The sequence below is a fragment of the Manacus vitellinus genome, unplaced genomic scaffold, assembly GCF_001715985.3.
Source record: "Manacus vitellinus isolate BGI_N305 unplaced genomic scaffold, ASM171598v3 scaffold_0_pilon, whole genome shotgun sequence".
Classification (NCBI taxonomy): Eukaryota; Metazoa; Chordata; class Aves; order Passeriformes; family Pipridae; genus Manacus; species Manacus vitellinus.
This window is the reverse complement of record NW_021938789.1, coordinates 22024956-22037509: the sequence shown is the minus strand read 5'-3', so window position 1 is coordinate 22037509 and position 12554 is coordinate 22024956. Positions and strand designations below refer to the sequence as shown.

Genomic DNA, 12554 nt, shown 5'->3' with positions numbered 1-12554 from the left:
TGCTCAGCAAGAGAAGTATCTCATTTTCTCTTTATGACCTCCCCTCCAAAGGGGGGTCTGAAGCAGCACCAGTTATTTCCTGCTGCCTCCCCTGCAGTGCTGCACTCGGCCAGCCCAGTCTGAGCTTAGTGCCAGGGTGCAGGAGGGGACAAGAGCATGTACATGTGTTTAAGGAAGGGGGGATATTCAGTATCACTGCAGCCTTTGAGTGCCTCCAACTGCCTCTGCAACCAAACTCTTAATAACACTGAGATATCTTTGTTTTAAATACTGTTCATGACACATAGACTGCATCAACAGACGGCAGGATCAATCTTCTAATTGCAATTCTTTCCAGAATAAAGCTGCATCCAAGTATTTGTCCCATATATTCACAGGTAAAGAACTTACATTAAGGTTGTCTGGCATATATTTGCAAAAATGTTTCAGAATGCCAAACTTGACCTGTGTGTGGCCAGACACTGAGATTTTACTTCACCCCAAGAATTTATTAAGACTTACATGAAAATAGTCCATCTTAACATAGGTAAACATCAGTAGCATTTGAATATGTATTTACAGATTTATTTGAACTTTTCTGAACTGCAATTCTACAACTGAGCAACATATCCATAAGTGTTTCATAAACTTTCAAACACATTTTTATACATATAGTTTTTGCATATATATATATATATATATAAAAATATTTTTGAGACTCAAGGACTGAGAATAGTCAAAAGGACATTATTGCTACATTTCCATATTTACAAAAACAATGCATAAACCCACTCAAAACACCAAGCCATTGCAAAATAAGTTTCAAAAACCCCCAAATTATAAAAATATAAATTTCAAGAACGAAAAAAAACCAAAAAAACCAAACCTCTTTCAGCTAAGTGTCTGTAAAGTACCGAGACATCTATAACAACTACTTTGTCTACAATTGCTCTGAAAGCCATGTTACAAAAGAGCTTTTATAGCATTAAACTGAAAATGCTCAACAAGTATGCACAAGAGTGCATCCAAACAAATGGCTAACTTTGGAAAGGTGCAACAGCCTAAGTTCAGTGCAAATGGCTAATTTTTGACTAAACTCTTAAAGACAGATTTCTGTAACAATAAACCAAATGCACAGTCATAGGAGGAGCATGGTATTCAATGTAACCCAAAATATACCACCAGTGTGTGTATTTACAATTACCTTGTATTTGGGCAGTTAGTTATACTTTGAATTGCATGTAAACTCAACCAAAATCCTGGTAAAGTAAAAGTTACAGAGTGCTTAAGTGCATTGTAAATAAATAGGTACTCAGCTAGTACTCTGCCTCTGATGAATGCTTCTCTCAATGCCATTACATATTTCTAGGGGTCAGAAACAAAGGAAGAAAAGAACTAGCAGTGCTCCTGATGAGAATAAAAGGGGTTAGAAAATACTTGAGCCCAACCCTAGGCTCAACAGATGCTGATCCCAAAGCCTCCTGTGTGTCAAGGAAAACTGAAAGGATTCTTTTGTTTATCCCATTTATAAATTCAGCACTCCCCAGTTAGACTCTTCCTTATTACCCTCTCTGGACTACCATGGAAAGATCAAACAACTCAGGGTGGGGAAAATAGCCCTTTCCTGTTAGCACCATCCAAGACTGCCTGCGGGAAGAATTCACCTCAGCAGGACAAGATAAAGAAAGGGCCCCCAGGAGAGAAATTTTTGGCTCTGCTCTGACTTAGATAAGATGACTCGTTAAACGGCCTCTCCTCCAAACACACAGTTTATTGGAAGCAGCCCTCCTCCTCTATTTTGACCAATTTGGCAGGGCCACTAATCTTTGGTGAACATTTTAGACATTACTGTTAGCAAAACAAACATCAAAGCCCTTGGGCTCTCAAGACAGGAGGGCACAGGAATGGTTCAGGCTCCATGGTGGAGTTTTATCCTGGGCAGCTTTATCCTGGCAGGGAATGCGTCAGTGGGAAGTAGTGCATATGTCCGTGGAAATCTTGCAACTAGTTTGCAAGGCTGACAGTGCAGGTGGGAAATAAAGATGAAGATCCATACTCTTTTTCCCTTCTCCTCTGGTTCAAACCCCAGAGCTCCCAGGAGGGTTTCCAGCTGTGCAGATCAGCTTTGGAAGGGTCTTGGTCCATTCACCCCTCTTTCCCAGGTACATACAGTGCCCTCACTGGCCTCCAACCTATGATACCTGCCAGGGAAAGCTTCTCGGGCTCGACTGGATGTGGAAAGGGGTTTGCAAAGCCATTAACTTCATATTTGTTTATTTCTTAAATTCGGCAAAACAAGATTAACTAGAAAATGACTGTATGCATTCCAGGCACAGATCCAGAGAAGGATCACTGCAATTTTGGTTTGATCTACATTCATCTCATTCCATATCCTGGCTCAGGAATTCTTTTGTTGGTTGGTTTTTCCTTCACATCTGGCTCTCTACTGCAAATACACACAACACAGCAAAATATATACAGCTTCAGTTAACACTGTAATGATGCCTGTAACCGTGCTCAGCAGATTAGGTTTATGTGTAACAGTACATGGTAAAGGACAGTATTACAACAATGTTTCAGCTACACAGTGGTAGTAGTGAGTAAAAGTAAGAGAAAATATTGAAGTCATTCCTCTCTCACCCCCTGCACAATACAAACAGCTCTGAGCTTCTCTTCTTTAGAGAAGCCACTCAGACTTCTTCACGTACCAGGAGAGGCTGAGTAGATGAAGCACTGCTACCCACTGAGTTAATCCTCACTGAGTGATCTGGAGCATTTCCTTGACTGGAAGGTGGGGTTGAGAAGTTGGCATAAACCTGCAGAAGCCAAAGACTGGTGTCAGTACTCTGCAGACTGCTCCCTTCATGCGTTCTTGGAGAGCTCTCCTTTCCTAGCCTTTCCACACTACACACCGTCATGGAAGGGTTCCAGCTCAGGCATTTCAAATCAAAATAGTTTCAAAAGGTCTTGGGCTTAACTGCTCTTTTAAAGAAACAAGAATCTTAATCTCGACAACACCACAGCTTCAAACTGCACGCCAAATTTCAACTGAGCTCGAAAACACACAGTTCAGGTTATTACTAAACTCCCCCAGAAACCTCACTAATACTTCCTTCACATTCTTGCTTTTGTTTTAGTAATGTCTGCACCTGCCAAAAATACGCTACAGGATGCAATTGAACACCAGCAGCTTTCAGTTTCCTCTTTTCTCAAATTGTCAGGAAGCCATGTACTCTGTGCCTAAACAAGGCATCCAGAAGGTAAGGAGAAGCTTTATTTTTAAACCAGGTTTTAAAACATACTTTTTCAAACCCCAATAACACACAAAGTTATGGAGAGAGAAAATCCAAGTTTTTCATGTGCCTCCAATTTTTCTTTAGACTGTTTTGTCCAGTTAAGCCACTCAGAATAGGTTTTTACTCAGGAACGGTCAAAAGAGCAGCAAATACAGTTTGTCATAACATACCTCCAAGGTCATATAAATAGAACTAAGGGAAGCAAGTGAGAAGATGCAGAGGTGCACCAAAAGCTCCACCCTTTCATCCAGAAAACATTTATAATAAAGTTAAATATACTTCATTTCTGTTTCCCAGATTAATAGAATTTTTCATAGGTCGGGATAAAAGAATTTATGTTGCAAATGTATGTACATACATACAACATGTATGTAGTTACATGTTGTAACATCAAAATTGTTGTGACAGGTCTATTTTGAGTGAGAAACATCAATCATACAAAGAGTCTCCTCCAGCTGGTACATTTTTGGTGTGGGCTTAGACAACTACTGCCTAATAACACAGCTAAGCAGAAGTGAGTAGCCCAGATATCATTCCTACAACTCAAACTGACAGTACAAAGCTACATAAATAACACTGGAAATAAGTGCCTGGGCTCTCTGCTCTAGTATAACATCTTGTTTGAAACTGCTTGATCCATAACTTACCCGGGGGGCATTATCTGAAAGCTGCTGCTCTATCATCTGTACAATTTGTTTAAATGTGGGTCTTTGTAAAGGATCAGCATCCCAGCAGCTCTTCATTATATCATACCTGTAAAGATACTGAAATTAAGTACTGCTCATGGGGAAGTCCTTAGAGCTTTTATCCTGCCTCCATTATTATTTTAAAGAAAAGTGTGACCCAGTCCCATCTTCTTTAAACAACTTTTAAGAACAGGAATGGTGTTGCTAACACCTGTGTTTGTGACAAGGGAAGACTAAGTACTAATAGGAGGCTCTGGACACAGTTTTCTTTGACACCTTGCTAAATGCCAATCCATTTACAAAACAGTGAATTAGGGGTAGCTAATAAAGAAGATCAGTAGCCAGTCCTCTTGCCAGTCCTTCTTGTCAGGAAGTACAGCACAAATGCAGATGCTGTACAGTCTGGTGATACATCTCACTGACTTATTTATCTGAAGTAAAAATGTTTAATTATGTACTGTGATCTGTCAGTAATTTATTGACACAGAGCAGATGCCATGAAAAAGTGATCAGATGGCACAAGGCATGAGTGTATTTCATTGCTTCTAACACATGCATGTATTCTGCTAGTTAGAGTACATTAATTACTTAAAACATGAAAAGAACTTAAAAAAAAGATAATGGGGCAGTGCAATGAACCTTAATGCAAGAATGCATCATTACTGATGTTTAGATGATTAGAGGTGCTGGTTGCTTGCTTACATTTCAGGCGGTGCACACTCAGGGCTAAACATCCTGTATCCCTCCTTGATCATTTTATAGAACTTGGAGTCCACAGGTATCCCTGGATAAGGGCTGCTTCCTGTTGAGAAAGCAGATGAGCAACATGATTTCTGCATCTCCAGTAAACCCCAAAATGAAATAGATCTGAAGTACAGATCTTCAAGGAGCTTACCTAAAGAAAAGAGCTCCCAAAGCAATATCCCATAAGACCACACGTCACTCTCAAAGGTGTAGACGCAATTGAAAATACTTTCGGGTGCCATCCACTTCACAGGAAGACGAGCCTTTCCAGGGAAAAGGGAATGAATTAAGACAATGGACATAAGGCAGACAGAATTAAAAAGATAAAATTAACCTTTTCTACTTTTTATGTGCTTTAAATGCTTGTAAAATAAGGAAGTAGAAATATTCAACAAAAATGAAAATCTTAACAATGTAGAGTCTCCAAGTGCTGCATCACTACTGATCTACCTTTCTGTGGGTCTACCAAACGAATGTAGTTGCTTGCACTCTGATTTCTTGGACACTGTTGGATTCCCTCTGTCTAGTTAATAAAGGGTATCAGGAAGTCGGAGGAAAATAATATAAATGACTGTGACATGGTTCTTCAATCAAACATGCGAGTCTGCTTTCGTGGACTAGCTGCGATAGGCACATAGATGAGATTCACATGGTTGAGACACTTTGAGGCTTTAATCAACATGAAAATAAGGGCCTGAGACATAAAGGCCTGCTGGGTGACAGCACAAGAGCAGATATCTCAAACATCTGAGGTGCCATGGACTGACTCAAGTGGAATGTGGCACACCCCTTCGGTGATAGATGCTCAGGTGTGGGATTTTCTCTCTTTATCAGCTTGCCCAAAGCCAGGCCACATAAGCTTCAGTTCCTTTGTTGTCACATCCCTAACTAATGACCAGCTGCTGAACACAGAGCCCTCAGCTGGGCTGAGGAGGAGAGTTGCCTTGCTGGATCTTCTCTTCTTTGAGAAACAGTGCAAGTGAAAGCATGCGTAGTCTGAAGGTAGCAGCTGGCTGCACCCATATGACACAGACTAAGAACAGTAATCCAAGCAGCATAAATCAGTTTGAGATGCAAAACACCTACACTTCATACGCACTTCTCCAGCTTAACCACAGAAAAGCTCAACTTTCTTTTGCAGTAGGATTCTTTTTACTGCACTAGCCCTTTAAAGAGGACTTCAAGTGCTGCCAAGGTAATCTGCATCACTTCAAAGTGCCTTTGTACCCCTCTAGAGGTTTCATCAGTACTCATGAGATTGGTACTCTTCTACATGGGAAGTTTTAAACTTTTCTCATCAAAATATAGTGTCTTGTTCCAATCCTGTTACAGAGATTGAACTATAGCTACAAGTTAAAGATGTATTTACACATATGAGGTTAAGATCTCTGTATGGAATCAGAGAAAACTAAGGTCTTTTTGCCTCCCTAATTTATGCCCTAATTAATAAATTCACACTTCAAAATTCACTTTCTATTGTCTGAGTGATCTCTAACAGAAAAGAATGGGCTGCAAACCCCTGATTATTTAGATATTTTTAAAATATACTCAGTAATGGACAAATAGAGCAATGCTCAGAGAAAAAGTTTTCAAATAATTATATTTAGGATTGGGCTACCAGAATATTCCTATGACAAAACTTGCAATTATTCACAGAGCTGTAACTTTTAGTACATTCAAATACAATAGAAAGATTAGACATTATATTAGTGCAGCAAAAACATCTCTTCCACTACAACATATATTCAGATAGCAGTACATGTTTGCCAGTATAACAACATGCATATACCCAGGGTTTTGTCAGCACATTAAGTCAGAAATTGCCCCTCCTAACCTTCCTGACCAACACGGATATATGCCACAACTGGGAAATCCAGATTTCCATTTAACTAAGAAACACTTTTCTTTGTCTGTCAAGATAACAGGAACTCCTTTAACTTAAAACAAGTGGATAAAGTATCATATATACTTACATTTCCTTTGACCACATAATTTGAGTCATTCCTTATATCTCTTGCCAGGCCAAAATCACAGATTTTTGTAATTCGACCATGAGTTAGAAGAATATTTCTTGCGGCCAGATCCCTATGAATGCACTAAAAAAACAAACAGACAAACAAACAAAGCTATTTTATAATATCTTTAAATGACTGTTCCTTGGTTACATGTTTATTTAGCTATATAAGTTACTGCATTATGCATTTTATGGCAAGCTGAAAGCCATGTGCTAATAAGCTTACTCAGATGATTAAACATTCTGGTGTAGTATCTTTACGATCATGACATTGATCCATGTTGTTGAGGTTGTCTATGCATTTATTTTAGAAAAGACCACTTGCAGTCACTTTGAATTTTTCAGTGTTCCACATTTTCAGCTAAAATATAATGTATTTTCCCCTCTTTTTTATCAAAATCATCATTGGCTTACTTCCTAATAAAGAAGAAATAGGGGAAAAATGTGGTTTGTTTCCAAAATAATTCCAATAGTCTATTAAGTAACTATTGTGGTTGAGGGGAAAATCCTGCAAAGCTGAAAATAGGGAAAATTATGGTAACAACTTCAAAGCACACAAACATTAAACTGAATTCCATTTCAGAAATACTTCTTTGGAAAACCTGAATTACTAAATACCTAGAAGAACTTTATAAGCAGACCTAAATATTTGAAAATATTGGAAATTTTCACATTCCAATGTCTTTCAGTGGACAGTCATGCATTCTGTGACCTAGCTAGCTTATATTCCAGTTTTCACTTGAGAAGTGGGCATGTGTTAATAACTCCAGCTACAGAAGACTGCCTGAGTTTCCCAGAAGCTGTATTTTTTTGTATGCAACTGGGGAGTCCCTGTGTGTTTGTTAGAGAATGGACATGGTTCTCTAACAAAATGATTTCTTTCTCCGTCTGGAAAGGAGAGTATTAAGCTTCTGCTTTACTAATGGCATATAGTACACAGATGACATCTATCTAAAAAACAACTGAAGATAGTTCAATTTTTCTTTTTTCCTTGAAATACAAAGCTTTCAGAATTCCCTATGAAAAATGACTTAAAATATCAAGAGTTACACAAATCAAGCTCAGAAAATAACTGCAGATTGCATAAGCAACCTGCAGTCACTTTAGCATGCTTACACAAGGAACTATTTTTAATAACAACTACTGTCTCAGAGGACTCTTGTTCAGCTCCTTATGCAACATATTCTGCACTTTGCATATGTAAGGCTGAGAACGTAACTGCTCTGAAGCAGGACGGCGATGAAATGGCCAAGCACCAGTATGACTCTGCCTTGCTTCTCCAGAATCAGTGCAGTTTGCATTGAATAAAGACTTTGTCCAACAGAGGAAGCCCTGTCTTGTGATTAAGGCACCATGTGCTTAAGGCAATTACCCTCTCAGAATAAGCTCCTACACCAGCTCCTGCATAGCCTTGATAGGCAAGCAAATTGCAGAAGTGCAGCTGGGTACTCTGCACTGCTGGTCTGCTTGGACCCTCCTTCCTCGAGGACTTGAGGCGATCTGAGGCACCTTGTCCATCAGCCCATGCTACTCTGTGTTACCTAGCTGGAGCTAAATGCATGTACATACACGACTGAAGAGGACCAAGCAGACTAACATGTTAGCACACTGCAACTTAATTCTTGATATCGTTGTCAATTCTGCACTGCCAAAGCGATACTGCACATTACTTCCCAATCTCAAGGTGAAGTGAGGTGACGTTACATTCATTATTGCCTTTGCTACTCAACACCACCGTGTCTGTTTGTGAAAATGGAAAGACTATGAAGAAAAAGTCTTCTGGGAATGATATATAGTGAATCCTGGGGCTACTTCATAGGAAAAAAGAAGAAATACAGAATATGTGTGCTCAGCACCAGATGTTCTGAATAGTGAAGGATGCAGAAGCATGGTGAACACCATTAAAATCTGTAACATAACACGTTTGCATGTCAGGCCTCTTTTGACCCTGTTGATAGATGAAAAATAAACTAAAGAGAAGTTTATGGTTTGGTTTGGAAGAAGGAACAGTGGGAGGAAAAAAACAAGTGCAAAAGCAAGTTTTACTGTGCACTTTCCTTGCAGCAGAATCTGAGATGCATTTCCCAGTAGTAACACAGGACTCCAGGATTACCTTTCTTTCCTTGAATTGACTAAATTTGGGGTTGTATTTTTCCAAGGTGCACCTGTAGTATTCTGCGCCTACATTAGTTACAGTGTTTACATGTTAAATGGCATTTTTCCAATACGATGTGAGAATAACCATTGGAAAATCCTAATTATGCTGTACTTAAGACTTCTATTCTTTATAAATCCCTTTCTGTTATACAATACCTCTCCTAAGAAACCCAGAGAAATGTCTATTATGCTCAGTGTAGCCAAAAAAGATTAAAAAGATTCTTTGTGGGTCTCTCAGCTGATTTTATCTTTCCAGAAAATTAAACATCGAGACATCTCCTGTGAATTAAGCCATACTTACAAAAAAAGCACATAATGTGATAGCTCCCCTGTTTATGGCAGTATTCTATATGAGAGAAGTAGCAGGTGCAGCATTGTTTAAAACTCATGCAAATAGATAGTTTTGCACTGATTCTACTAGCCTGAACTGTGGATATACAATAGCACTGCTTCACATTGACTACTGTGCACCCTATATTCTGTTTTATGGGATATAAAACATCACTTTTGGCCAATAAGCACGGTATGGAACTCCACCCTTAGGTAAGCTTCAGGTAAGAGAGAGAGTGTACCAGTTTGCAGTGCTTGTTGAAAAAAATATAGAAATATTTGGCATTTAAACACATGGATCACATTGGAACACCGAAAGTGACGCTAAAAAAAATAAAAAAATATATTGGTTCTGTCCAGCTCTGAAAAATTCTTAACTTACATTTTTGGAGGCAAGGAAGCTCATGCCCTTTGCCACCTGGTAAGAAAAGCTTAGGAGATCTTCAACATCTAGAGCAAGTTCATCATCTTCCGGCATAGAAAGGGTAACATCCTGATCAGCGTAGGATCCTACGGAATATAAACAAAAACAGCTTTTGAGTTGAGCAAGTGCAATCATGTAGAAACATGAGTTGTGTTAATGTTAAACACAACAGTTATTTGAGTAAGTACCAGTCTAGAGTCACATAAATAGCCCATCACCAAAATGCAAAAAACAATCCTGATACTCCATTTAAGTGTGGAGAAATACAACACACTGTAATTTAGCATATTGTTCTTTTTCAAACCTTCTCATACCAATTACTGAGTTTTAATTGTCCCCATTCATGAGACACAAGTATGATAAACCTGAAAAAAATCTCTGAAGCCCCTCTTTCTGCACTCCCACCAGCAAACAGAATTCCTTGTCACTGAACTCACCGGACTTCACAGGTCGTTTTTTATCAGCCTTTGGTGGGACTGCATATGACACTCCTGGTTTCATGTCCATGTACTCATTGGCAGCATCACTGTAGAGGCAGCAGATCAAATGAAACATAGTTTAATGAAAAAGGTCTCAACAGCCATCCAAACAAAAAGCCAAGGTCACGCCAACCTTCTGAATATACTGCTTTACAAATCATCAGTAGATTGGAAACTAATGGATGGATGGGTGAAAAAGATGAGGAAATGCCTGTACAGAAAGAGAGGTTTGACAATACAGTTAATGATACATCTCAAAGTTTGGAGTTTGGCTCAGGTGAGCAAACAAAACCTTTCACATGAATACTGTTTATACAGATTTCACTCTCTATAAAATAACATCCAGATGTTTCACAGGATCTGCTAATGCTTCCTTCTTCTGTTTAGGCCAACTTCTACCAAATATTTCAGCAGTTCAATTGGCAATTGAAATGCGGAATAAAAACAGTAAAAAATGTTAAATGCAGAGATTCCCAAGTTCCATAGGGGATTCATATGTATTTCAAAAAATCAGTTGAGGCTTGGGATAGCCATCTACTACATTCTTTTAAGTCTAAATTTTCTTATTGCCCTGTATAATTCGAATGTACAGATTTTCATACTATATGATTTATAAATAAGTAGTTAGGCACCTTTAGAAATGATGGATGTACTTTGGCATTTTTCACTTCATTGTCACTAGAACTCATATACTTCCTTAGCCTGACATATGTGTTTAGTTTATATCCAATAAATGCATCCAGAGAGCTAACATGGAAAGTTTTAGTTACCATCAGAAACATCTATGATACACTATTCAGCAGGTACAACTTTACAGTAAATACAAATATGAGAATTTGGTAAATAATCTGCTGTTAATAACTCAATTTATAAAATGTGCTCAAACAGTGAGATTCCTTCACTGAAGAGGGCACACCTCCAATGGCAAATCACAGTTTTGTGTTCATCACCTCTGGGGACTCAACCCCTATGGGGCATCCCCAGCTATCCGTCTATTGCCATGGCACAAACAGTACTAAGTTACTGGGAAAAAGGACTTTACCATGTCCTATGGCTCTGCCTGGTTCTTTTGTGTCTGCCAACAAAGTAATGGGCCCACTGTGGCAATAAATAGACTAAGAATGGGCAGGTATTGTAACAGACCCTAGGTTTTGGTAAGTTATTTCTCCCTCACTTTGCAAAGGGAAGGAAGTCTGCTTGGAAACGCACTTGGAACAACCCTGGGATGTTGCATCTAAAATGCAGCAGTTAAAAATATACAGATGAAGTAACTGGAAGAAAAAAAAAACTACAAGAGCAATCTCAGAATTGTGATAACGGGTTGTTTCATCACAAAATGTAGTGAGCTGTCAGTAGTAGCCTGCCTCAGACACTGTAAGGCACTGGTTTGATTTTGTAAAAGCAATTTCTGAAGGCAGAAACTTGGTAGAGCTCAGAGTACTAACATCCCAACACTGGAGGAATTGTAATTCATGCTGCTAAATGAGCACTGGCAGTGTTAAATGGGAACAGCAAACACAAATACATACGAAGATTGGAACCAAGGAAGTGCATAAAATAACTGCAGAAAATTTGATAAAGAAGTAAAACATAGAGTGTATACAATCCATTGCACTCTGTTAGAATAAACCACCCGCTGTACAAATTATCTCTTAATTGAATTGCTTCCTTGTGCAGCAAAGAATATTCAAAGCCTGTTTCATGAAAGGTTTCTCCACACTTCTTATCTCTAACAAACTTTGATATCTCCTCCTTCCCAATCTTCTAAAAACACAAGTACATTTCAGCAGGTCATACTTACGCTGCAGGCTCTGCCTGATGCAAAAGGTTCTCATAAACTGCTGTATCTGCATGTTCTTCATGTTTTGGGCAAATAAATGAATCTCGCTTCCGTCTAAGAAAATTTAAAAGATCACCATAGCAGCAATATTCTGTAATGACCAGAGTGGGACCTGTAGATGCATGTAAGGTTTATAAAGCTGGTGAATATTGTTTTCAAAGCAGTAAACCCTACATAAAGATAGCATTCAGTGAAGCACACAGGCTGGACTATTAAAAAAAAAATCACACTGCCTAGCACTGTCTAGACTTGAAAAGTTATAGAAATGTAACCCAGCATCTTCCCTTTCACAAATGAACAACTATGGTCCAGCTAAAGCTGTGTCCCAATTAATTTTCTGCCCCTCAATAGCGTTACACTGTACAAAAATTAAACAAATAAGTCTTTTTCTCTTTCTTTGTGTGATAATGTTTCTGGCCAGACACATCTGTTTGATTTTGCTCACTTCCTGAAGGAAGTTATTTGTTCCAAACGTTAAGAGTAATTCAAGCTTCAAACATTAATCCTTTTGATTCACTTGTGTTTACAGTAGAGCTTCACACTCCTTCAGTAATGTTTTGGAAATGATGTAGAGTGTTATATTCTGCAGTATAATAGGAAAAATC

General features: G+C 38.7%; 1 protein-coding gene across 1 annotated transcript in view; it reads right to left on the bottom strand.

Annotated features, from left to right (window-relative positions):
• Positions 1-2406: 2406 nt before the first annotated feature.
• KIT (KIT proto-oncogene, receptor tyrosine kinase) overlaps positions 2407-12554 on the bottom strand; it is a 51336-nt gene continuing 41188 nt past the window's right edge. The window contains exons 14-21 of the mRNA XM_025895242.1: positions 11911-12061; positions 10068-10156; positions 9589-9716; positions 6679-6801; positions 4857-4968; positions 4664-4763; positions 3923-4028; positions 2407-2795 (exon numbers count right to left, since the gene is read on the bottom strand). Coding sequence (XP_025751027.1) covers positions 2670-2795; positions 3923-4028; positions 4664-4763; positions 4857-4968; positions 6679-6801; positions 9589-9716; positions 10068-10156; positions 11911-12061 — 935 coding nt within the window. The 3' untranslated portion in view covers positions 2407-2669. The remainder of the gene's footprint in view (positions 2796-3922; positions 4029-4663; positions 4764-4856; positions 4969-6678; positions 6802-9588; positions 9717-10067; positions 10157-11910; positions 12062-12554) is intronic.